The following is a 26,438-nucleotide window of genomic DNA, read 5'->3' as shown; positions in this document are numbered from 1 at the left end:
CTGCAACGTGTGGCAGATGTGGCAAGTGACAATCTGCAACTGGTGGCAGGCGATATGGCAAGTGACAATCCACAATGTGTGGCATGTGACGTGACAATCCGCATCTGGTGGCAGGTGACGTGGCAAGTGACAAACCGCATCTGGTGGCAGGTGACGTGGCAAGTGACAATTGTAGCAGGCAAGTGACAATCTGCATCTGGGGGCAGGTGACGTGGAAAGTGACAATCCGCAATGTGTGACAGGAGATGTGGCAAGTGACAATCCGCAATGTGTGGCAGGTGACGTGGCAAGTGACAATCTGCATCTGGTGGCAGGCGATGTGGCAAGTGACAATTGTAGCAGGAAAGTGACAATCCACATCTGGGGGCAGGTGACATGGCAAGTGACAATCTGCAACGTGTGGCAGGTGAAGTGGCAAGTGACAATCCGCATCTGGTGGCAGGCAACGTGGCAAGTGACACGCTTGGGGCTCCCACTGATTCTGCATTATGGTGAGTTGAACTATTTCATTTTTTATAACAATGTAATAATAGAAAAAATGCGCTTCAATCATCCTGACACCATAACAACCATGGTGCTGTGATGATTGAAGCGCCAACACCAGCCATTTCCCTGATAAATTGCCCCCAAAAAACGTATTTTCTGGCAGTGCCCCTCCCGAGACTAGACTCTGGATCCGCCCCTGGGATCGGATTGAGGTATTGGGCAGTATTGTGAGTTCACATGATGTGGATGTTACTTAATGGAAAGCGCTTTATATATAGCTTTATGCGAGTAATATTTTATTCAGTTCAAAAAAAAATTTTTATTTTTTGTTAATAAGGCTTCCCCAGGGAAGGCTGCAGTAGTCCATGCTGAAGATATAATCCAGGAAGGGACTCTGAGTTCCATGAAATGTGCAAGATCATTTGTCGAATGCAGATCTAACACTTGGCAGGTGTGTATTGACCTTCTATAACATAGAGGTCAATGAATGAAAGCGGGTGAACTTATTTTTTCACATCACTGTATATCAGCTTCAGTTCAGAGTTGCAACTCTGGTACGCCAATGTCATACCTGGTATGACAGGGGTGTACCAGAGTTACAACTTTGTGTGCCCCTTTCAACAGGTTCTCAAGACACAAAAAATACATTAGGATATATAAGGACGACAAGAAGACAAAGATCTACAGTATGTGCAGGATGCTAATTGAAAGATTTGAAAGACTAAGTGCCGGTTCACACTGGTGCGATGCCAAACATTGCACAGACATCGCATGTACTTCGCAGCGCACTGCCGTTCACATTACATGCGATGTCTGTGTGGTGCGATATCAGCCATAGAGATAGTATGGCGGATATCGCACTGCATTCGGTGCAAACAGGCACAGGACCCTTTTTTCTGTTCGGACCAGAATCGGATCGCATGTGTGTTCACACATATGCGATCCGATCCATGTCCGAACTGAACTGGGGGTGTCATTAACAATGTATTGACACTCCCCAGCGATTCGCATATGGCAGTGTGAACTGACATGCGATGCGGGAACACGCAGTGGATTCGCAGTGTTCTCGCATCGCACCAGTGTGAACCGGCACTTAAGACTAGTTTTCGGGCAGGCTCCCTTTGAAGTCTAAATTCACATTTAAAAAAAAAAAAAGAAGAAGAGAATAGGAAGAAGAATAAATGCACATATATAAATGCACATATATTTGCTGGATAAATGTGCATTTATTATTTTTTTCACAATAGCCTGCAAAGAATTGTAACATATCATGTTGCTAAGGCTGGAGTTAACATTTAAAAAGCAAGTTAACTTTAAAGGCTATGAAAAACTCTATTTCTTACACAAAAAACTGGAATTTTTTCCAGTCATAAAAAAGGCTGATGATCTAAAAATATGTAAAAAAGCAAATGTGTTTTTTTCTCCTACTATAAATAGCTGGCACATACAGCAGCCTACATTCCACAACCCTGTTGAGAGCCCCTGAACCCCCAAACCTGAGACAGTTTAAATCTTAAATAGCTTCCTATAAGCTGGTTTTAGGAATGTTGACTTACCTGTAAATTCCATATCTTGGAATACAGTACAAGACCTGGGAATTTATGGGTCATATGCCTCTATCTTCAGGTGATTGGACACTGGCAAAAAGCTTTGCTGGGACCGCCCTCCAGTGTAGCTATATAAATCCATTAAACTCCAGTTTTGTAAGACAGTGGGAAGGGACCTGTGTACTGTACTTTACAGGCAAGTCAAAATTCATATTATCTTAATCGTGCAGTACAGGACACAGGAATTCATTCTAAGACCATGGGATACCACTAGGCAATAAGCCAAGGGGGTGGGCAACAAAATAGAAACAGCAGCAACTGGCCCAGCTGACAGCACAAGCACCTTGTGGGCAAAGCACACATCAGCTGAGACTCAAACAACCACCTTGCAAAAAAATATAGTTTTGAAAACATGAACAGAGGAAAAAAAAAAAAAAAAAACACACCCATGCTTTATGCTGGAGAAGCCCAAGAATCCTGACACCACCGGAAGAATAGGCACAAGTATGGAAGGAAAGACTCTTTCTCTGAGGGCAAAAGCCCTAGAAAAAGGACACAATTTCCAATCAGCAAAGTGTTCAAAAAATTACACTCAGAAACCTTGTAGCAAATGGTCTACAAGATGCCCTTGGATATTAAATTTAAGGGTGTAAATAAGGGCCTAATACAATAGCACAACACATGTAGCAATTTTTTTCAGCAAAGCAAGGACTACAATGATGTGTGAATAGATAGGGAGTATAACACATCACATTGCAATTGGCATTAAAGCTAGAAAAGAACTCTCATATGAGAGCTGTTGTAGCTGGTCCACATGGGACCAGGCAGAAGCTTAGCTACTACAGTAAATAGGACAGATGCTTTAAGGCCATTATGGGACATCCTAACCGAACAGGAGCCCTGTGCAGAATTTGGAAAGTCCTCGTATTTCTTCCAAAAAGAGAAGAATCAAAACCACGCCTTGTAACTTTGGAGTTGCCAGGAGGTGTAGCTTCCTGTGAAGCTGCAGGTAGAAAAGGGGTAGTATAAAACAAGGGAGGGCAGCAATAGCGATGCTTTATTTAATGCTGTCTTTTAGAAAGGCACACAAATGGCTGGGGCACCTTTGCTCTAAGCTGATGTAAACAGTCAGTGGATTGGGGGGGGGCATGTATAGTGGCAAACCTTCATTGTGAATAAGGTTTCTGACAAAGTATGGTGTGCTTAGAGATGAAGGCTCTGGCACAAAAAGATGGACCAGAGGTAAATGATGATGCCTGGAGAGGACGAACAGATTGTACACGCAAGGTAGAGGAGGACAAATCTATAGGAAGGTGCGATTGTGGATGGTGGGGTGGGGACCCTCTTAACTTCAAAACCACCTCAATGTATTTCCAAAGAGGAGCTCACCTTCAAAAATGCATGTACAAAAAGTACCTTTTCCGAGTAGGGTCAGCCAGCCAAGCTCTAAGCCATAAAAGGACATTCTGGGGATTGAGTGAATCACCATTCTCAATGGCTTATACACAGAATATTAGGGTCGGGGGCAAGAGCTAATCTTGTATAAAGAACAGGATTATCTATACTCAACTACTGTTGAGTTCGCCATAGTCTGGGCAACTGACAAAGTGGCAATAGTTAGCTGCAACATATGGTGAGATGCCAAAGAATGAACTTCACAATTTTGGTGGTGAAAGTTCTTCAGCAGCCTTGGCTAAACTGTGAGTGCCACACTTGCTTTCTGCAAATGTAAGTGAGCCAAGCAAATCAGGTTCTGATGCATTATCATAGTCAGGAGGCAGAAGAGTGTTTTCAGCTGTTGGCACCTGCAAGTTTCCAGAAGTGCTGATATTCTTTGGAATTGATCAGACATAAATGGCAAAAAATTCTGCTTTAGACAAACAGGCTGTATGTTACTTATCTGTGAGGGAGCCCAATTCGGGGGGTTTCAGTGTAAGCCCTTGCTCTGGAACAAAGTCAACTATAAACCTGAGAGGAAATTCCAGTGTCCTCAGGGCCTGCAGCAGAAATCTCACTGATTTTCCCATATGCTCCAATGAATGGACCATGGACCTGGACCTGTAAAAGCACCCTGCGTCTAACTACACTTTTTGCATACTGTACCAAAGCGAGCACCGAACACAGGATCCATTGCCCAAAGTGAACATTGCACGCTGCCTCCCCTACTGCGGGGTCTGTGTACAGTTCCCAAGGTATACACCTCCCCAAGATGGGGCAAGGTTCCAGAACATGAAATATATCAAGGGCTGGAATAAGGGGACTGAAGGTGGGAAGAACCCAGACAGAATGGGGAAAATATAGAGCCCGGAGCCAAAGCATACAGGAAATGACAAGGAGCAACTAAAGGGGGCAGTAGAAACAAGGAATTGACCTGAGGCTAGAAGGGGGGGCTCCCTGCACCGAAGTGTTTGAAAGGGAGACCGCCCAGGGACCCATTATGATGCACAGCCACAGTGCCATCTGTATGGAAATCAGGCTCATGTGGGACAGGAGTTTAAAAGCTTGTAACAAGCCATAATAACTGAAGCATAAAGTTCTAGCCATTTTCTCAATGTGTTCTCTGAAATGAGTACATCCATGCCGAGAAGAGTAAACAGTTTGACAGGTTAAGATTACTAATCATACATGATAGATTTTTTGTATATATATATATTTTGTATTAAGTAACCATAAAACTCCAAAAGTGTTGTTTAAATACAAAGAACATCAAAAATGAAAATGTATTATCTTAAATCAGGGGTCTCCAAAAAGGTTCTAAACAAAGGGCCAGTTTATTACCTTTCGGACTTTAGAGGGGCCAGGCTGTAGCCAGTAGGAGTCCAAAATGTCCCATCGCCATTGTTAGTGGGAGCAATAGCTCCCTGTTTTGCTGGTGTGAGTGTGAGCAATTGCACCCCCATCACTGGTGTCAATGAGAGCAATAGTGCCCCCATCGCCAGTGTCAGTGGGAGCAATAGTGCCCCAAGGGCCAGATAAAGGCAAGCAAAGGGCCACATCTGGCCCCCGGGCCACAGTTTGGAGACTCCTTTCCTAAATGAAGGTGTCCAAAGTGAAATCAAAAGTCCTAGGAGTGAGTCTATAAACCATGTGCACCATCTCCTCCATGCTTCTTCATTCGTGACAATCTCTCAAACTATGTACTCACAATATCCTTAGATCCCATTACATATGAATCTATATACGCCTTGGCTCATTACATCATGAGTGGTGATCTTTCCTCCATTTCTTCCATCCACTTACCTGCTCCTGACGGCATCCTAGTAATGACGAAATGCATTGGGTGGGGCTTCGGACCATACATCACTTCCGCTAAAAGGTATATACATTTGTATCCCGATTCTGAAGAGTGGATGAAACGGAGTTGGTCATGTGTCTAAGTTTGAATTCAGGGTGCCAGAGGAGACACAGCTAAATGTGTTTTTTTCTTTTTTGCATTGTTTTTAACATGTTTATTCAAACAAGATTACACTATTTGTGGACTTTTCTGTTCCTGGTATGGCTTATGTGTAACAATGTGGACTTGGAGGAGTATTTATTGATATGAAAGGATGCTTATAGGAGAGACTCTTGTCTAGGGGGCTTATACTCATGAAGAAATGGAGGAAAGGTCACAAGTCATGATGGAATGAGCCAAAGTGTATACAGACCCATATATAATAGGGCCCAAGGACCTGGTGAGTGCATTGTCAGAAAGCAAGGGGCACACTATAGCTATAGCATTTTCACATCAACACCACTATTTTGCAAAAACGTTTTTTTTCTTTTGCACAAGTTTTATGGACACATTCCAGGAACTTTTGGAAGGTGAAGGTGCACTGTAACACTGGGGAGGCGATGCACTGTAGAATTCACGCACAAACACTAGCAGTTTGCACCGTTTTCTTGCTGTCAAGTACAAATTTTATGGACACACTTTTGGGACCTGACTTTACTTTACTTTGGACATCTTAATTTAAAATACCTAATTTAATTTTTAATGTTCTTTGTGTTTAGGCACACCAGCACTCCAGGAGTTTTATAGCTACTTCATACTACCAACTAGCTTAAACTGAGGTTTGGGGAAGGATTTTACCTGTTTGTCAGTAGAATCTTAAAGGTAAGAAAACCATCAACCTGAATAGTGGTGCTCCCATGCTGGGGTATTCCACAGTGAGAACAGTCCACTATCTAACGAATTCTCTCTGAAAAGGAAACATTTCAGTTACTTTCTCAGGTGGGGCTTAAGACCCCTCGGGGTACTTCCAGTCTGTACAGAAGAATGTGTCCAACAGCAGATGTAAAGGGAAAGTCTTTGCAGCTTTAGCAGCCTTAAGACTCAAAATGCAGGGGGGAACACTGAGAAGATTCAACACACTACCCTGTAAATCTGGGGCAGTGGCAGGTGACTGCGATGCCTCAAAAACAGTCTCCATAAAGAAAATTGTTAAGACTCTGAATCTCAATAAGAGATAGTCATAGGGACCAGTGGTCTGGCCTGAAACTCTGTAGGGGATGGCACTGGAATGCATTAAAACCCACTGATCAATGTGTGAGTTGAGCCCACGTGATCAAAAAGTCCTGAGTGGAGACTGTGGTCCCAGAGGACAGAGTCCGGAACTTAGCTTCACCCAATGGATTGGAGAAAGACTCCTAAGAAGACCCAAATTTTAATTCCAGATTACAGATCCCAGTTCCTTCACAGGACACCTGGCAGACACCCCCCAGCACTGCTAGGGAAGCAGTAGTAGAGCATCTAGGCCCAAGAGGAGAAGCAAAGCTCAAGTACCCACAAACTCAAGGCAGTTGGTGCTGTAAAAGGGTCGGGTGGCCGGAGGAGTCCAGGCAGTGGTAACTGACTCGAGACCTGAGTTCTATGATGTACTTGCACGCAGGAGCAACATCAGAAGTGGCATGGTGCTTCCTCCAATGCTGACTGGCAGGAAAGAGTGTGAAGTATGCACATGACATGTCACTCAGCCTTAACCTTTACTGCAGTGAACCAACTAATGGCAGCAAGAAATTTATTACAGCACCCAATGGTGCTAGTGAGGTTAGCTCACCACACTTCAGCCCAACCAGCCCTACACACTAAGATAATCTTCAAAGACAAGGACATACCTGGGGCTTTGCCATAGTTCTGGACCTGGAAAGCACCACAATGGACAGCCTAGTGCCTAAAGGTCACATTCCAGGCTAGTCCTGCACATCCAATTCAGCAGGGTCCAGGTACAGCTAAGCTGAGGAAACTCAGATCCGGATAGCTGCTATATAGAGACCAGCCCAAGCAGTGATGTAACAAGGTTTTAAATTGAAGTCGATGGAATAGGAATCCACAAAAAAAAAAAAAAAAAGTTAGACTTTGCTCAGATAAGCTGGAGTATTAGCTGTCCATCCCCCAGGACAATGGACAATGGGCAATCCCCCCCCAAAAAAAAACAAAACACAGGCGTGCTGGGTAGAGGAGGGGAAATACTGGGATGGCTGGCTTATGATTCTTCTGTTTGCCAGTGTCCAATCCTCCTGCAGGCATCAGTATAACCTGACTGTACCTGAATTCCTGTGTCCTTCAATGAACATGAAAGAAATACAGTATGTCTTACCATATAAACTGTTTTGTGTAACTGTAGCTGTAGATTGGATAACACTTACCACATCCTGAATGGATTCCTTGATGTATTTGAAATCATTTTCTGCTATTAGAGATAGAACTAAGCCATTCACATTATGGACATACAAAACCATCTTAACCAGTTTGGAGCTGCTAACTGATGGATTTGAGTCCAGTGTTAAGGTCCAGTCTGTGATACTAGAGGTTGTGTGTGACAGATTGTTCTTATTGCTTCTGCTTTTATGCAGCTGCGTAATGACTTCTGTGCTACCTTTTTCAGTGATATTGGTGTCACCTTCTGTAATGTCCAATAATTCTGTTGAACTCACAACTGTATTAAGTAAATGTGCTTGATGGTCTCCAGGAGAACTTTCCATAGTTGGAGGCTCTTTTTGGCCTTCTATAACTTGTCTTTTTACTGTAACGGTACTGTCCTCCAGGTTGGAGAAGTCAGATTCAGGGCTGCTCTTCTCCACATTATCTGTAGAATAACATGTTACAAAACTTCCTGTGGACAGGCGATCATTTCCGAGCTCAAAATCTCCTTCTGATAAATGCTTTGGTTGGTCACCAAAAGCCACCTGAGAAATACTTTCCAAACTGGCATCAATGAACACATTGTCAGGGTCACCCACTTTTATAGACTCTTGCTCTGTTTTATCACATGTATGAAGTGTCCGTACTGGAGAGGAACTTTGTAGGGCAGTAGGCATGATAGTACTGACAAATTCTGTTTCTGAGAGAACACTCTCCTGTTCAATAGTGACGATTCCCCCAGAGTGTTCCTCTAAAAAATTTGCACTCGTCAGAGAAGATTCCTCCTGCATTTTTCCTTCATCGAAGAAGGCTGCGTCTGAAACATGTGATTGATTGATCTGTGCTTCCTCACTGAGGCTGTGGGACATGCTAGATGTTCTCCTTGAAAAACTTGGTATTCTAAAAGGCAAGCAAAGCCACAGCATGTTGGTGTGTAATGTAATGTTGTAAAGTAACAAAGGCAGACAGAACATATAAACATGGACTGGTAGCTTAGGCTGAACAATGTTATACTGGTTATTTCAACCAATTCCATCATCACCTAAGTGCAATTCTACCCAAATTCTACCCAAAATTGATAACACTTTATAGACTTGTATAGAAAAGGTTTAATCACCCAAGGGATTCTTGCAACTATAAAGACCCATCAATAAAGATCTTCCCCTGCAGTGTCTGCTCCAGCCTCTACAAGAGCACCATGTCTCCTTGTGTTGTGGCATGTGCCCCATTTCTAGAGTTTCGGTATGAATAAATTGAGAACAGACCCATTGCTCAATGTAAAATGAACACCAGGCATTGACTGTACAGATATAAACATACATTATACAGTACTAGAGATGTTGACATTTTTTGAGAGTAAGGAAATGTATAGCATACAAACAGCAACACAAACAGCAACACAATTTTAAAGTGAACCTGTTCTTTGCTCATATAGGTCAAAGCAAGAGGTTCACTTTAAAGAAGGCCCATCCATTTGCTAAAACATCTCTTCTCTGTCCTGCCGTTTTGCTTGCCAGGTATGAGGCAGCCGTCTGATCACTATTCCTATCGCACACGTTCCTGGTAGAAATGGCTCATAAAATGGTGGGTGCTGCAGCGATTACCAGTTGTGTCCTAGAAACATCAAACAAGTGTACATATTCGCCAGCACACCATGGATCAGCAATTTTTGTCCAAAGAGTTTTAATGAAAAAGATCACATCACAAAAGGAAGGAGCAACGTTTCAAAGCCGCGCAGGACTCCTTCGTCAGGCATGCTGAAATGTTGCTCCTTCCTTTGTGATGTGATCTTTTTCATTAAAACTCTTTGGACGAAAATTGCCGATCCATGGTGTGCTGGCGAATATGTACGCAGGTATGAGGAAGCATCTGACCTACTCTGCAAAAGCCTACATGACAGCGCTGGTGGTTAACCATTCTTGGGCTCAGTGCTGTTACACTGAGGCAAAAAGAGGGTCCTAGCCCTGTATAAGCACCAAGTCAATTACAGAGGACTTATTCTTTTCGCTCCCTCAGGCCCAACGCATGGGCCCTGGCTCCCTCAGGCCCAACGCATGGGCCCTGGCTCCCTCAGGCCCAACGCATGGGCCCTGGCTCCCTCAGGCCCAACGCATGGGCCCTGGCTCCCTCAGGCCCAGCGCATGGGCCCTGGCTCCCTCAGGCCCAACAGATGGGCCCTGGCTCCCTCAGGCCCAACAGATGGGCCCTGGCTCCCTCAGGCCCAACAGATGGGCCCTGGCTCCCTCAGGCCCAACAGATGGGCCCTGGCTCCCTCAGGCCCAACAGATGGGCCCTGGCTCCCTCAGGCCCAACAGATGGGCCCTCGCTCTGACAAATGGATTGGCCCTCACTCCCTCAGACAAATGGATTGGCCCTTGCCAGTTTACCTTGCAGGAGAGAGGAAAAGAAACGCCATCTTGAAGCTTACATGATTGCCCCCTGCTTCCATGTGATAGTTCTAAGCCCCTAAAGCGGAGTATGTCACATGATCAAGAGAGTATAGATTAGGTAGCTTTAAAGTGAACTTGCTGTTTGCTTTGCATGTGCAAAGTACAGGCTCAGTTCAATGCAGCTGAATAAAAGTTTGTACCCATAAAACTGTTATTTTGCTTTTGGGCTGAAGGTTGCAAGATGAATCACCTACTGGCTTCTTATATCTCTAGCAATAAGATCTCTGCAGCCAAGCTCCCAGTTACAGTAATTTCAATTCTTCTTCATTCTGGACAGTGGAAAAGAAAAAGATGCCTGTTAACATCACACTCAGTTTTGGGCTGAACCAGGAACTTCATCAGGCACTGGAGCTCTTCAGAGACATAAAAAGCCAATGAGCCATTCAACTTACCAGCATCCAGTGACCATTCAACTTTCAGGGTTGGTTAGGCCAACACTTCAGACTGTATCTTTTTCACTACCTGGTCATCCACTGGACAGGGTACTGGCGCAGTGCTGTCGCTTCCTTTTCCATTAGAAATACGGGAAACATGTAGACGTCCTGTGGTAAGAAAGCATCTACAAAATAATATTAAAGCATAGCTAATTAGCTTTCATTAGCACATCTAAGACATTCATGAGATAGAGGCTACTCTGAAGATAGGCAATATATCGCTTAGCATATATTGCAGCTGGGTTTTGTGACAAATGCACTGACATGACACAGAGATGCTATGTTTTGGCTAAAGTAAAGATTTAGGTTTCATTTGTGATAATTGTGGGGTGGGTGAGGGCATAGCTTTTTGTCATTCAAGAGATTTTGTAAGTCTCGTTGGCTGAGGCCCAGAAAGAACTTTATAAGTAGATGTGTAAAATGTAAACAAGAGCTTATAATTATTTCTGTATTTTAAAAACTGCCAGAACCAACATATTATAGTACAAACATCACTTAAATAAAGCTAAAACAAGATCACCAGAGTCCCATTAATATTGTTATCTGCACATGCACATCCCAAGACACCAGACCCAGTTACATGGAATGACAACATGAAAAAACTTGAATCCTGCAGTTGGAATACTTATTGTTTTAACCACTAAAAAAAAAATCCTGTAATGACTAAATATACAGACTGCTGAAGCAAAAGTCTTCTGAAAATATTATGTGCTTGGATGTCCCGTTGAGTCACTAACGTAGAAAAGCATGCACAAAAGGACTTTTGCCTTTTCTCTGCCTTACCTAATCAACATACTTGTGAAAAGAAAGAAAGCTAGCAATAGCAGCCACCATGGCTCATATTGGGTGATAGCTTAGGTCAGCCATACATGGTTCGAAATTCGTCAGGTTCAGCAGGGACCGGACTAATTTCAATCCAAATATGGGCACCCTGATTGTACAGCAGTCGATCAGTAGATTGACTGCTGTACAACCAGCCTCTCTGGTTCTTCCCGATAGTCAGTGCCGCTGGATATAGCTGGCAGCACTGACCATTGAATTCTGGCCTTCGCCGCCGTCAGAACACAATGGGAGTATTCCGCCATCCACCTCGATCATTTTTTTTGTTCAACTGGCTGCTAGAAAAACAAAAAGATAAATGGGCAGCCTTAGGGGGATACTGTAAATATCTACAGTAAGAGTCCCTTTAACCACTTAAGGACCGCCCCACATACATTTACTGCGCTGGGGCGGCCCTTAAGTGCAAAATCACATTCCTGTACGTGATTCTCGTGCACGGCTCTGGGGCGCGTGTGTTGCTGGAGCCGTGCTCCCGCTGTGATTGGACACAGCAGAGCCAGTCAGCGATCGCTCGCTGGAGTGGTAGAACGGTAGTTTGCCTATGTAAACAAGGCATACCATCTTTCTGTCAGGGAGGAAGAGAAACATCCGTGATTCCTGCTATTCAGGAACACAGATGTCCCCCTTCCTCGAGTCAGTCCATCCCCCAAACAGTAAGAAAACACTCCCAGGGAACAGTTAACCCCTTCCCTGCCAGTGTCATTTATACAGTGCCAGTGCATTTTTTGTGTCACTGGTTCCCAAAAAGTGTCATTTAGCCCTGGTTCACATTGCAATGATTTCAAATCGCATGCCAAATCGGCGGTTATTGACGGAAATGGCACAGTCCGAATCGGTGCGACACCGCAAATGCTGCGCTGCACCGATTCCCAAAAGTAGTTTCTGTACTACTTTTGGCGACGTCGGGGTGCACTTTCAATAAACATCTGTGCAGGAACTCACACAGATGTCTCTGAAATTGCGTTCGAAGTCGGGACTGACATGCGGGAATGAAATCGAGCCGAACTTGCACAATTTCATTCCCGCTGTCAGTGTGAACCTAAGCTCAGTGTCAGATTTGTCCGTCACATAAATCTATCCCATAGTTTGTAGACACTATAACTTTTGCGCAAACCAATATACACTTTTTTGGGTTTTTTTTTTACCAAAAACATGTAGCAGAATACAAATTGGCCTAAACTGATGATGAAATCCGATTTTTTTATTGAGAATGTTTTGTAGAAGTAAAAAATATATATATATTTTTTAAAATTGTCAGTCTTTTTATAGAGAAAAAAATAAAAAATCGTCAGAGGTGATCAAATACCAGCAAAAGAAAGCTCTATTTGTGGGTAAAAAAGGACATCAATTTTATTTGGGTAAAACGTCGCACAACAGCGCAATTGTATCTCAAAAATCAGGAAAGGGGTAAAACCTTCTGCAGCTGAAGTGTTTAATGTGTATGCCCAAAACTAAAAATTAGAAGCACTTCTAGCCTTTTTCTATTCTATATAAAAGGAAAAACATTTTATTTCTGTTGGAGATTTTTCCTCACTTTCAGCCTGTTGCAAATAATGTCATAGATGCGAAATAACTAATATAGCTCTGGACATCAGCAAACAAACAACAAGAGTTCCAACCATCCTCACTAAAATTCAAACTGCCCAAAGCTGGACTTAAACCATAAGAAAGCACAATACAGTTTTTTTTTTTTTTTTTTTAACAAGCGTATAAGAAAAATAACCAAAGTAGCCTGTCAGGAGAGAGTTAGGAAACCTGCCTTTGCTGTCCGATAATTAAAGTGCAAGGTTCATTCATGTGCGCTGCTAATCTAAAGGGCCATACACACGGGACAAATATTGGCCCGCTGGGTTGAACGTAAAAACAATTACTAATGTGCGCCAGGCTTAAGGCAGACCTACATTCTGCGATATTTTTTCCTGCAACCACAGGCTGTCCCTCCTGGGAGAACACAGTGATTACTGCTAGCACCTATAGCCGCTGGCAATAATCGCATGCTAGAAATCTGACAGGTTGGTTGCACCCAAGTCGATGGATTGACTTGGATACAATCAGCCTGTCCATAAACGAATTGAATCTCATCCAGTTCAGCAGAGACTGGCTTAAAAATAAACTCCCCCTCAAGTCTAAGTTAACAATCGATCAGAATTCTTACCTGGACCTCGATAGCGGTTTGCTGGTTGTATCTGTAAAGAGAACACAAAGTTATGACGTCAATGCCTTTGTTTTACCAAACCTTTGTGATGATATTAGCAAACTTCAGTACAGTACATCAAAAAAGCTAATATAGTTTATGAGTCACATTTTCTAATATAATAGTAATGAATGTTCCAAAAGAAACTGAAGTGTCATAATTGAAAAAACATCAGAAAACTGACACACACAGAGAAAAACAAAACAAAAAAACACTTAAATGCAAATACATTTTTGTATCAATATCATTTGACTATCACCTTGTATGTCCTGGCTGCACAACCTCATGATTTGTGTGTGCGGTTATCATTTCTGACAACTTTATCTCACAGAAAGTAGCAGCCTATCAAATGTCACAGAAAGGTAATATGGCAGGGAAATCGATTCCTAATCAGAGGGCTTAACTGCCAAATGCCTGTTTAGAATTTGTTTCCACTTTAAATGCCTTTTTTTTCTAGCTATCACTATCAGATTTAGTAAACAGGTCATGCGAGGGTTGAAGTGCACCCGGGAGTGATGAATTTCCCAAAAACAATTCTGTAGAAAAAAGCTTGGTGTTATTGGACATTTTAAAATTGCTGCAATGTCACCAATGATAACAAGTTTATAATACAGCAACTCACAAAAGTGAGTGCACCCCTTTTTTGTATATATTTTATCATATATTTTCATGTGACAAAATTGAAGAAATTACACTTTGCTACAATGTAAAGTAGTGAGTGTACAGCTTGTATAACAGTGTAAATTTGTTGTTCCCTCAAAATAACGCAACACACAGCCATTAATCTCTAAACCACTGGCAACAAAAGTGAGTACACCTCTAAGTGAAAATGTCCAAATTGGGCCCAATTAGCCATTTTCCCTCCCCGATGTCATGTGACTCGTTAGCATTACAAGGTCTCAGGTGTGAATGGAGAACAGGTGTGTTAAATTTGGTGTTATCGCTCTCACTCTCTCATACTGGTCACTGGAAGTTCAACATGGCACCTCATGGCAAAGAACTCTCTGAGGATCTGAAAAAAAAAGAATTGTTGCTCTACATAAAGATGGCCTAGGCTATAAGAAGATTGCCAAGACCCTGAAACTGAGCTGCAGCACAGTGGTCAAGACCATACAGTGGTTAACAGGACAGGCTCCACTCAGAACAGACTTCGCCGCGGTCGACCAAAGAAGTTGAGTGCGCATGCTCAGCGTCATATCCAGAGGTTGTCTTAGGGAAATAGACGTATGAGTGCTGCCAGCATTGCTGCAGAGGTTGAAGGGGTGGGGGGGGGGGGGTCAGCCTGTCAGTGCTCAGATGATACGCCGCACACAGCATTAAATTGGTCTGCATGGCTGTCATCCCAGAAGGAAGCCTCTTCTAAAGATGATGCGCAAGAAAGTCCGCAAACAGTTTGCTGAAGACAAGCAGACTAAGGACAAGGATTACTGGAACCATGTCCTGTGGTCTGATGAGACCAAGATAAACTTATTTGGTTCAGATGGTGTCAAGCGTGTGTGATGGCAACCAGGTGAGGAGTACAAAGACAAGTGTGTCTTACCTACAGTCAAGCATGGTGGTGGGAGTGTCATGGTCTGGGGCTGCATGAGTGCTGCCGGCACTGGGGAGCTACAGTTTATTGAGGGAACCATGAATGCCAACTTGTACTGTGACATACTGAAGCAGAGCATGATCTCCTCCCTTCGGAGACTGGGCCGCAGGGCAGTATTTTAACACGATAACGACCCCAAACACACCTCCAAGATGACTACTGCCTTGCTAAAGAAGCTGAGGGTAAAGGTGATGAACGGGCCAAGCAGGTCTCCAGACCTAAACCCTATTGAAGATCTGTGGGGCATCCTCAAATGGAAGGTGGAGGAGGGCAAGGTCTCTAACATCTACCAGCTCCGTGATGTCGTCATGGAGGAGTGGAAGAGGACTCCAGTGGCAACCTGTGAAGCTCTGGTGAACTCCATGCCCAAGAGGGTTAAGGCAGTGCTGGGAAATAACAGTGGCCACACAAAATATTGACACTTTGGGCCCAATTTGGACATTTTCACTTAGGGGTGTACTTACGTTTGTTGCCAGCGGTATAGACATTAATGGCTGTTTGTTGAGCTATTTTGAGGGGACAGCAAATTTACACTGTTATACAAGCTTTACATTCACTACTTTACATTGTAGCAAAGTGTAATTTCTTCAGTGTTGTCACATGAAAAGGTATAATAAAATGTTGACAAAAATGTGAGGGGTGTACTCACTTTTATGAGATATACAAGAACTAGAAAAAGAATCAGAGAGATAAGCCAAGTCAAAAGAGCCAATTCCAGATTGTCATAAGAATTACAGTAAAAAAAAAAAATCCTTGGGAGCGCAGCTCTAGAGAACGCCGTTCAGCATCACAACCAGGAACACAGTTCACAGAGGGTCTCATTCAGCATAGTCATCATGAGCTCAGCACCAGAGGACATTATTCAGCATCAGCACTGGGAGCACATCCTTAGGAACATCATTCAGAATTGTCACCTGAAGCCCAGTCCCAGAACATGTCATTTAGCATCACTGCCAGAAGCACAGCCCCAGAGGATGTGGTTCAGCACTGTTGCCAAGAGCACAGACCCAGAGAACATCATTCAGCACTATCGCCAAGAGCACATTCCCTAAAGACATCATTCAGTATCGTCACCAGAAGCACAGCCCCAGAGGACATCATTCATTCTATATCATCGCTAGGATCACAGCCCTAGAGGATGTCAATCAGGCCCCGTTAGGAACGTCTCTCATCATCCATCTCTGCATTTCCATGACATCTCCCATACTTGTATTTCTAGGATTCCGGGGAACTCCAATTCCACCACGAGTTGACAGAATTCCCAATGCTGCTTACAGAATTTCTACCAGTACTTCCAATGGCACTCGCAGAATCTCTGCCAATGCTTGCAGTGTTGCTCACAGAATCCTTGCCATGACTTCCAGTTCCACTTCCAGTGATGCCCAAATACCCAGAGGTTAATTGGGCATCAGCTCTGGAAGTGGCTGGTGCTGTGTCTACTTGCCAGCTACCTCTGGTTTCAAAAGAGCTATAAGACTTACACGTGAGATTGCCTGACCATTGCTGATCCAAATTGTCCCGACCAGACCTCCCTCTAAATTGCTACCTGCCCAGACCCAATCGTTCCCTTGGCAATCCTGTAGCGTACAGTCTCCACACCGTAGCCTCTTTGTCCCCACACACCTCTTGGTGGTGCGATCTTTGGAATTGAATTTTTTCCCCCACAGGTTTGAGATGTGATGATTTGAGAGGGGGGTGAGGGGTGCCTTATGTAATAGTTGGCCTTGCAATTTAGTTCAAGGTCCGCTTAAAAAGCTGACTACTGGGATAGCAAATATAAGAGGCATGTGTATTCCGTAATAAAGACAGGTCCCTCGCCTTCTGCAGGGTGACTGGTCTTGTCTCCACTCTTTCCTGCAGTTTTCTGCAGGCAGCCTGTAGTGGGTGGAGCCTGTTGGGACCCTCACACAGTTTTGCTGCTTTTACAGGGTAATGCCTGGGTTTGCTAATGCATTTTATGCACGCAGAGAGGATTTATATCCTTTGTGGCCATTGAAGAATATTTTTAATCAAATGTTTTTGTGCCGGAACAGTTCATCTTTAAGCATATACACATGCATGTAAGCATATATGTAATGCTACCTAGTTTTTACCACAACAAGAAAGGGAGTTTTGGAACATTCCGTTGTAGAAGGACCTCTCCTTCAGTTATATCTTTGATTAATTTCTCAAGCTCTGCACCACGTAGACGTCCCCCTTCAAAGGGCATATTTGTGAGGTGATATTTGCAAGCAGCTTCAGTTTAGCTTCAATATGAGAGCTACATTGGAGATCTGTGTCATGACTTGCTTTTGGACATCAACACAAAAGAATAACATGGAGGGCAGGGTCTATTCTGCCAAGTTGTGACCCTTCTTTCTGGGATACTGCTAGTTGCTCAATGCCCTAGTCTAACTAGCTGCAGTCTGATAAAACAGAAATAGCAGCCAAAGACAGTTGCAAAGCTGGGCCTGTGAGGTTAAAGAGAGCCTTTAAAAAGCATCTCAAAGTTTGTCAGCAGAATCTTTAATTTTGTAATAATGTTTACAACTGAAACGACAGGGTCTGCTACCAGAACAGACTACTTTTTCGTAAACTCTTTTTCCACTGGATAGAGTGTTGCAATGATTCTTGGAGGAGTAAAAATCTTTTCGGGGTTAACCCAATCACCCAAAAAGGAGCATGATGAGATTCGAGTGCAATTACTCCTAGGCTTTTGCACACTTTAGGCCTTTAAAGAGGAACTGCAGTCTGCTCACATAAATTGTAATAAAAACATCTTTGCCATTCTGAAGCTTCCCTCCAACCATTTTGCATATTATTTTATATATACTGTGATTCTGTACTTGCCATATATGCTGCATAAATCTCCCTCCACTAAGTCTGGCTGCAACCATTTTAACTGTGGGCAGCTGAAGCTGCTGCCTGTTCACTTCTTGGATTTACACAGAGGCACATCTCCAGGTCTGCAGCTTTGATTGGCCCTCTTATGACTCATCCGCCCTCCCTTCCTGGCAAACTCTTACAAGAGACCAGACTAGAAACAGGAAGTGGGCTGTATAAGGCATTTACTGGCAGGAAAAAAATGTTTTACTATCCAAAGTTTAAACAAGGGCAGAAGATTTAATAGATGGAAAGTTGAAAGAATGACTGAAGGTCCGCTTTAAGCCCCATACACACAATCAGAATATTGTACAAAAAAATACAGATTCCGAAGCAATCTTACGATAATCTGACCATTAGTACACAGCTGTCCTACAAAAATTTTCTGAAGGGACAAACGGGGAAAAAAAATTTGCACAATACCAGACCGTACGATTTTTGTGTAATCAGCACAGTTTGTTGGAAAATACAATACAAATACACTACAACACATTACATCACTATCAAATTTTTATTCTGTCGTACAAGAATTTTCGTACTTTAGTAACCTACTCGTTTTCGATAGGGAGATTAGCATCCAAACAAAAAACGGATGATCATTCGCCCGATAATCTCACCGTGTGCCCTAGGCTTTATTGTTAGAGTCTCCACTGGGAAGATCTCCCTCCCCTATTTCCTGACCAGGTGAAATTCCAGGTCGGAGATTTAAATACAGAGTGCAAAGACAGCTAGGCAATTACCAGGCAATTGCATGCCTGCTAATCACACAGAACAGGACCAGCTGTCAAAATGGCTAGTGGGGTCCTGAAGATTACACTTGGGTAATCACCCACCTGGTGTAATCTGCAGGTTTGTTTCCTGGGAAGAATCTCAGCTGCTCGCCTCACAACAGTGCCCAAGATGGCAGCCTCTTCTGTCTTTGCATCAGCCTGTTTCGATATTAAAGTGGTAGTAAAGGCTGAAGGTTGTTTACCTTATATGTATGATTGTATAGCACGATTATTATTAATTAGTATAATATATTAGAATTATTAATTATTGTAAAACTTTATACTGATGGGAAGCTAGATAATTTACTATGATTAATTACGGAAATGGGGTGGGATTAAATAAGCTGGTACACCTTCACACTCCTTTTCGGATATGTAAGCCAAATTATTTTGTTTACAGTTTTAAGTTTGTTTTTGTGTTTGACTATTAGACCCCTTTCACACTGGGGCGGTTTGCAGGCGCTATTGCGCTAAAAATAGCGACTGCAAACTGACCCGAAACAGCCGCTGCTGTGTCTCCAGTGTGAAAGCCCGGGGGGTTTTCACACTGGAGCGGTGCGCAAGCAGGACGGGAAAAAAAGTCCTGGTAGCAGCATCTTTGGAGCGGTGTATACACTGCTCCTGCCCATTGAAATCAACGGGGAGGGGTGGCTATAGGCGCTTTGCGGTGATTTTTAACCCTTTCTCAGCCACTAACGGAGGGTAAAACCATCCCGCTAGCGGCCGAATACCACCGCTAAAACGACAGTAAAGCACCGCTAATAATAGCGGTGATTTACCGCCGACGCACCTCCCGCCCAAGTGTGAAAGGGGCCTTGTTCTATGATTACTTTGCAATTTCTACATGTTCTAAATAAACTATTACTACTAACTTCACGCATTCTATGCATGAAGGTAAAGAAAACAAAAAAAAAAAAAAGCTATGTTTTGCTCCCCCAGCCATACTCACCTGAGCTCCCCCTCGATCTAGCTATATGCACGAGAGCCTCAACTGTCCTGGGACTATCTCTCCTCATTGGCTGAGACAGCAGCAGGAGCCATTGGCTCCCGCTGCTGTCAGAGCCAGTGAGCCAATGAGGAGAGAGTGAAAGGCAGGGCGGGGCCGAGACTCACCCATGTGTCTTTTGGACGCATAGAGCAGGGCCTCCTCTATTGGGGGCACTGGCCAAGGTGGAGAAGGGAGGAGCGCCTGCAGGGGACATGAGAAGAAGATTGGGGATGCTGTGTGCAAAACCACAGCACAGATTAGGCAAGTATAACAAGTTTGCTGATTTTAACGACTTCAATACAGGGCACAGTCATGCAAAACTGTACCCAAATTAAATTTTTTTTTTGAGACAGATAGAGCTTTAATTTGGTGGTATGTAATCGCCACTGAGTTTTTATTTTTTGCTAAACAAAACTAAAAAAAGTACTTAAAATTTTGAAAAAAAAAAAGTTTCTTAACTTCTGTTATAGAATAGTGTAAATAAGTCATTTTTCTCCTTCACTGATGTGGCTGCACTGATGGGCATGGATGAGGTGGCACTGATCAGACGGCACTAATATGCTGTACTGATGGACACTGATATGTTGCACTAAAAATCATGGCACTGATGATCCTGGTTGTTCATTGACCTAGTCCAATTAGCTGCTGTTTGACAAACAGAAACTAGTAGGTCATGTGCCCTACAGGAGAAGTATGAGCAAAAGATTGGGCCATACTTCTCCTTTAACTGTATTTCTAGATACAGATGATAAAGTTTAGACACGTAGTAATGAAGCCTGAAAAGCCTCAGCTCTGAGTTATGAGCAGTAGAATTATAAGTGGAATGTGGATAAACGAATATAATAAACACAGTAATATTACCCCAGTATCAATGGGAACACCCAAGTATGTACCATATGACTGAAGAGTAAGACCAGCTGGAACAAAAAATGTGTAATTTAGGCAGCAAAAAAAATGAGACAAAAATATATTTCTACTGGTAGCTCAAGTCTCCCCCCTACATGTATATCATATGCCTCATTTTAGTCTTCAATACAGGAGCTGGCCCACACATTCCTGCACAGAGGTTGTCTCTTACAAAGGCTGGATGGGCAAACAACAGTGATAGGATTAATTAGTTTACACTAAAGGGATAAAGTCAGATCAAAAAACACAGGCACAAATCATGTTTGCTGACAGAACAATGCTTCTTACTAGGTGGACGACAGACCTCTCATCTGCTCATCAAAAGTATGGAAATGATGGCAAAGGCCATGCAAACATATGCACATCAAGCCTATTAGCTGCTATGCCAACTTCAAAGGTTTGGAAATCTAGCAGGATAAATGTTTAGACTGGGCTATTAACAAATAAGCCCATTCTCTACTCTAAATATTTCCACTGCCTGTGTTATTCATGGAAAATCCAAGAGACCTCTTGTAATTCATTAAAAGTCAATTAATGAAAAAAAGAAATCTAACGTGTATGTAATCTCCAGAGCTTTTTTTTTAGGTTATATACAGTATTTACTATATGATATACTGAAGATATGTTCATTTATCCATAAAACATTGCACTGTGACCAACTTTAAATCCACCAAATTATCGGTGCTATTCAAAGCTGCATTCCAGGCAAACAGCTTATTACACACAATAAATACATCTGAGAACTGTTTTACATGCCAAAGGATGTGTATTTCATTCCTGAGATTTACTCAACCCTGACCCACTGTCCAAACCATCCTGCAGACCTGATTGTTCTCTACTGCAGTCAAAACAACCAGGTATTCTTCTCACACTCAGCCTGTATTAGTTCATCTCTCTGTCATTCTTCTCTCCTATCAGCACATTTCATGCCAGCACTTCAGCACAAATAATTGGTACCTTGTGCTGCTTCTCTCGCAGTCTGAGCTCTGCATGGATTGCAAGGGGCAGATAACATGTCAATTTCAGATACATACACTAAAGCACTGAAGCCCAAATGAAAGGCTCTTTGCACTGTTATCTCTGAGTCCTAGTCTGAGCTCTGCTATATAATGTATTGCATAAGGCTCAAACTAACTCAATCAGGTGCTCAGACTAGCTGCTTTAAAAAGGAAAAAAAAAAAAAGAAACACCACTTTTTTTGAAGAAGAAGAAGAATGCATACCTGCATTTTTTTAAATCTGTGACTGGCCTCAGATGATACACAGATGAAAAATCCTTATACATACGTTGTACCTGTTTATCTACAGTTTTCTCTTCATCCGTTCAAAGTCCAGAATTTATAAAGCTTGTCTGAGAGTTCAGAAAAATGGGGACGGAGAGCTTAAGTTTGGCTCTCAGAGCTCTGCAGAGTCTATTAGAGGGAAGGGACAAACCCCCCCTTCACACAGCTCACAGGAACAGAGCTGAGGCTGTCAATCAGCTGGAGGTCCCTTCCCTGTCACCTTTTTTCTTTTGGTGTCAGGAAAACTTGTCAGAAGTGATTCATGCTGATAGCAGAGGAATGAAGCAACAGACAGACTTAGTGCTCTTAATTAAGACAAATACAGACTATAGAGGGATATGCTTTGTTCATATTTCCTGTCTGAGGTTTACAACCATTTTAAAAACTTTTTAAAGGATCACTAAAGATAATTAAAAAAAAAAAAAAAAATAACAAACATGTTATACTCACCTCCACTGTGCAGCTCGTTTTGCACAGAGTGGCCCTGGTCTTCTGGGGTCCCTCAGCGGCTGTCTCTGCTCCCCCCAGCAAGGACTCAACACCTTCATGCGAGCTCCCTCGCATGGTGTTGAGTGCTTGCGGGCGCGTTCCCCTGTACAGCCGGTGGCCATAGCTGCTCACTGTGTCTCACTCGGCCCAGCCCCCCGCTACGCTGCGTCATTGGATGTGATTGACAGCAGCGCAAGCCAATGGCTGCGCTGCTTTCAATCCATCCACTGTAACCAATTAACGGCCAGGCTGAGCGGTGAAGAGGATGTCGGGGGTGAGCGCGGGACTTTCGAGGGGTCAGGTAAGTAAAACGGGGGGGCTGGGGGGGCCGGTATTGTCAGTTGTGTTTTTTCACCTTAATGCATAGAATGCATTAAGGTGAAAAAACTTTTACCTTTACAACCCCTTTAATAGTGTTACGAGAAGCCAACCTAGAAACTTTCTAAACTGCTGAATGCTGTTTTCTGACTGCTTGCTAGTATGTTAATTAATTAGCCAAATTAAATATATATTCTTGGTAGGTATGCTATATTTTAAGAAGTGCAATTACTACAATTCTATCTAATTATGCCTTGGTATGTTATGGGTAGTGTAACCACAGAGAGCTGAAGATTATACTTTTATTGAGTAAACAAAATATGTAAACAAAATGTGTTAAACCAAAGACAAATATTGTGGGTGTCATTGCGGAGTTCCCTTTAAAAATTGCTAGTTGCCTCCAATGCATTCCAGACCTTGAGCAAGCATGTAGCAAGTGAGGTCAGTACAACATCAGAGCTCCCGATCTCTATATTTATTATGGGTCAGTGGCAAAGTACTACAGTCAAAGCACCTGCTTGAAAGCCAAGCAACAAACATTTTCATAATGAGATTTAAATCATGGCAGCCTACATATTTCTTTCATCATAGGTTTCATTTAAATGCATTGTTTTTGTTTTGTGGATTTCTAGTAATATTAAATATGTAATTTAAACATTAGATGATTTTTTTTCTAACATCTTGCAGATGATATGAGCAAAAAAACCCTGTCGTAGAGTCTGGGTTAAATGTATAAAAACAAGATTTCCTTAGTATGTGCAATGTCCAGAAAGTCTTACCAATGGATCAGCAGTGATCTCTCATTATATTGGCTACCTTTAAAAAAGAGAAGTATGTTTGTTTTTTTTTTTTAAAGTTTTTTTTTACCCCATAATAATACTTACCTAGGTGGATGCAGCATCGGTCCGATGCTGCATCTGCCCCTCCGCCACCTCTTCACTAAGAACTGAGCGATCGAACACCGCCGATGGCTCGGTTCTCTCAGCTCCCCGAGCAGAGAGCTGCTGACTGTCAGTTAGCAGCTCTCCTCTCTGCTTCTCCACTCTCATTGGAGCACTGAGCCGTGGAGAGGCGGGCAGTGGCCATCTCAGCGGCTCGCTGGGACGCCTATCAGTCCAGGCACCTGGCAAATCTAGACTTCCAGTCGGGATGAAGCGGTGCCTGGACCGATCCTGGTGACGTCAAGTGGAGAGCGGACTTCAGACTGCTCTCTGCTGAAAACAAATTGCACTCCTGTGACCCATGGGAGAAGCCCAGCCAAATGAGCTCAGGCTGGACTTCTCCTTTAATCTGGGTACACATGGATCAAAATTCAGCCTGTTTAGCAGAGACCAGCTGGATTTCTATTTTTCGATCTGTGTGTAGCTAATCCCCCCCCACACACACACACAACAGAAGATGATTGTTACATCTGCTTCTGTTGAATAGACCAGCTGGGAAACCTTCTTTGTTCAGCGGCTGCATCAATGTATGTAGTGCCCGTTGTCAGAATACAATGTCCTGCCGGGGGGGGGGGGTGAGGGGGTGGCTTCTTCCGGTCCTTCCTACCAACTGCACACCAGCAGCAAGGAGCTGGAGCTTTGCAGTCATGAGGCTGCAGCAAAAGTAGGTTTATTCTTTAGCCTTTCCTTCTACTTTAAAAGATATCTATACCCAAGAACAGAAATGTAATAAATGTAATATATTGCAGCTTGTCTGTCTTGCAGTGTGTTGGCTGCATTAATTTCCTTTTTTCCCCCCCCAACACGAACATTTTCAGCAAGTACAGAAAATACTTGCCAAAAATGTTGTGTCTTTGTCATGTGCTGTGAGGGGACCTGAAAGCATAAAATAGCTTTCACTTGTAAACTACTAATCCCTCTGTTCCCATTTGTTTGAAGGCTCCCGTCATAGAAACAGTGGAGAGGTTAAAGACAGGAAGTGGGTTATTTGCAGAATTACCAGGTGGAAATAAAGGAAAAGAAAAAAAAAAAAGGAAAAAAGCAAAGAAAACAAATGTAACCACTGTATTTAAGAACTTTTAGGCTGTGATACAATAAATTGTTGGTTTTTGGGTTTAGCTATGCTTTAACAGGTAAAAATACAATACTTTCCAGGGTACTTACAGCTTGTACAAGCCTCTGTAGAAGAATCCTGGAAGTCAAAGAGGGAGGCAGCTGTGTACTCACTATCCTAGAAAGGAACATACATTTTTGGCTTTCAGTTTATCATTTTGTTTTATTTGTAAAATAGGATGCACATGCTTGAAATTTATCATATGAACACAGTAGGTAAATAGTAAGCATTCAACGCCGATATACTGATGTGATTGAAGGATGATACTTCTAGATTGTAAGCTTTAACGAGCAGGGCTCTCTGATCTCTCCTGTATTGAATTGTATTGTTACTGTACTGTCTGCCCTCATGTTGTAAAGCGCAGCACACTGAGTACTGTAGTCTGATGGTGCATAAGCACCTTATTTCACATCCTTGCCTTCAGAAATGGTTTTATAAGGTTAATTAGAGGTTTTCTTTAAATGTGTATTTAAAAAAAGACACCAGATTTGGACCTCGCCTTCTGCATTTGGCAGTTGTTGGCTGTAATGCTTATACAATAGCCTCAGTCCCTTGTGTCACTGACCTGGAACCATTATGCAGAAATTCTGACTTTACTTACTGCATGCTTGTCCTAGGTCAATGGCTTGGAAATGTTCAAAGCCAAAATATCAGAACAGCTAGGCAACTAGCATTTTTCAAAGACTGCCAGCAATGACAGCCTCTATATTTCTTTCAGCGCATATTTACGTTCCACCATATATGGATGTCTACATAGTATGCTCTATTGACCAAAGTTAAAGGATGTTTGCCTTACCGATTGTTATACATAATGCAGCCAGCCAGGACATGAGGGAAGCGCTGACATGTCTGCAGAATGAGTGCAGCCTTCAGTAAAAGAAGTGGATCCACCTGCATACCATAATGGGGTAAGAATCATCAGCAAACAGAATGATATTCATATAATTTATCTATTTTTACATTCATATATTTATTGTCGGTCTTCTGACATATTCACTAGCGAAGCTTGTGAGCTGTCCCCCATGTCTGTATACAGCATAGTACTGACTGGTTCCCTGCTTACTTGCTATCACACAGACATGGTAGCTTGTAAACAGTCTAAAGGACATCAGCTTCAACAGAAGCCACAGAAGTAAAAAATACTGACAAATAAATTGCTAATAAGTACAGTATGTAAAGATACTGTAATGGTCCTGAATTGATTGTAGCTTTACACATTTATTGCCGTTTGACCCTTAAAAATCTGATAAAAGCTACAGCCAGAACGTTAAGAAAAATGCTGAAAACTTCCGTAATACATTTTACATGTTTACTGAAGCCAATACTCCAGCTAGAATTAAACAATGACTGACAACTACATGCAAATGATCAGGCACCAGGAAAAAGAAACAATAATACAGATTGAAGGATTTAAAGGCTAAGTTCACCTTATAGCAAAAAAAAATATTAAATGTACATGTACACAGGAAAAAAAAAAAAAGTGCATTTATTTTTTTTCCCCACCAGAAGCCTGCAAAGCATTGCACCAGCGATCAGTGAAATGAGTGGTGCAATGTGAGGCTCCTACAGACAGAAAGCAGGGGAAAGTGTCAATGATTAGAAC

The 26,438-nt window shown here is 42.7% G+C and overlaps 1 protein-coding gene across 2 annotated transcripts in view; it reads right to left on the bottom strand.

Annotated features, from left to right (window-relative positions):
• The window catches only part of HPS4 (HPS4 biogenesis of lysosomal organelles complex 3 subunit 2), a 67,261-nt gene that overhangs the window by 21,515 nt on the left and 19,308 nt on the right, over window positions 1-26,438 (bottom strand). Inside the window, exons 8-12 of one of the 2 annotated variants that reach the window (XM_073629366.1) lie at window positions 25,632-25,726; window positions 24,886-24,952; window positions 13,536-13,566; window positions 10,569-10,665; window positions 7,662-8,556 (exon numbers count right to left, since the gene is read on the bottom strand). In XM_073629366.1, the coding sequence (XP_073485467.1) occupies window positions 7,662-8,556; window positions 10,569-10,665; window positions 13,536-13,566; window positions 24,886-24,952; window positions 25,632-25,726 (1,185 nt within the window). The remainder of the gene's footprint in view (window positions 1-7,661; window positions 8,557-10,568; window positions 10,666-13,535; window positions 13,567-24,885; window positions 24,953-25,631; window positions 25,727-26,438) is intronic. The other variant, XM_073629367.1, reaches the window with a different exon arrangement.

This window comes from Aquarana catesbeiana, linkage group LG01 (assembly GCF_042186555.1).
Source record: "Aquarana catesbeiana isolate 2022-GZ linkage group LG01, ASM4218655v1, whole genome shotgun sequence".
NCBI lineage: Eukaryota > Metazoa > Chordata > Amphibia > Anura > Ranidae > Aquarana > Aquarana catesbeiana.
This window is presented reverse-complemented; position numbering and strand designations above follow the sequence as displayed.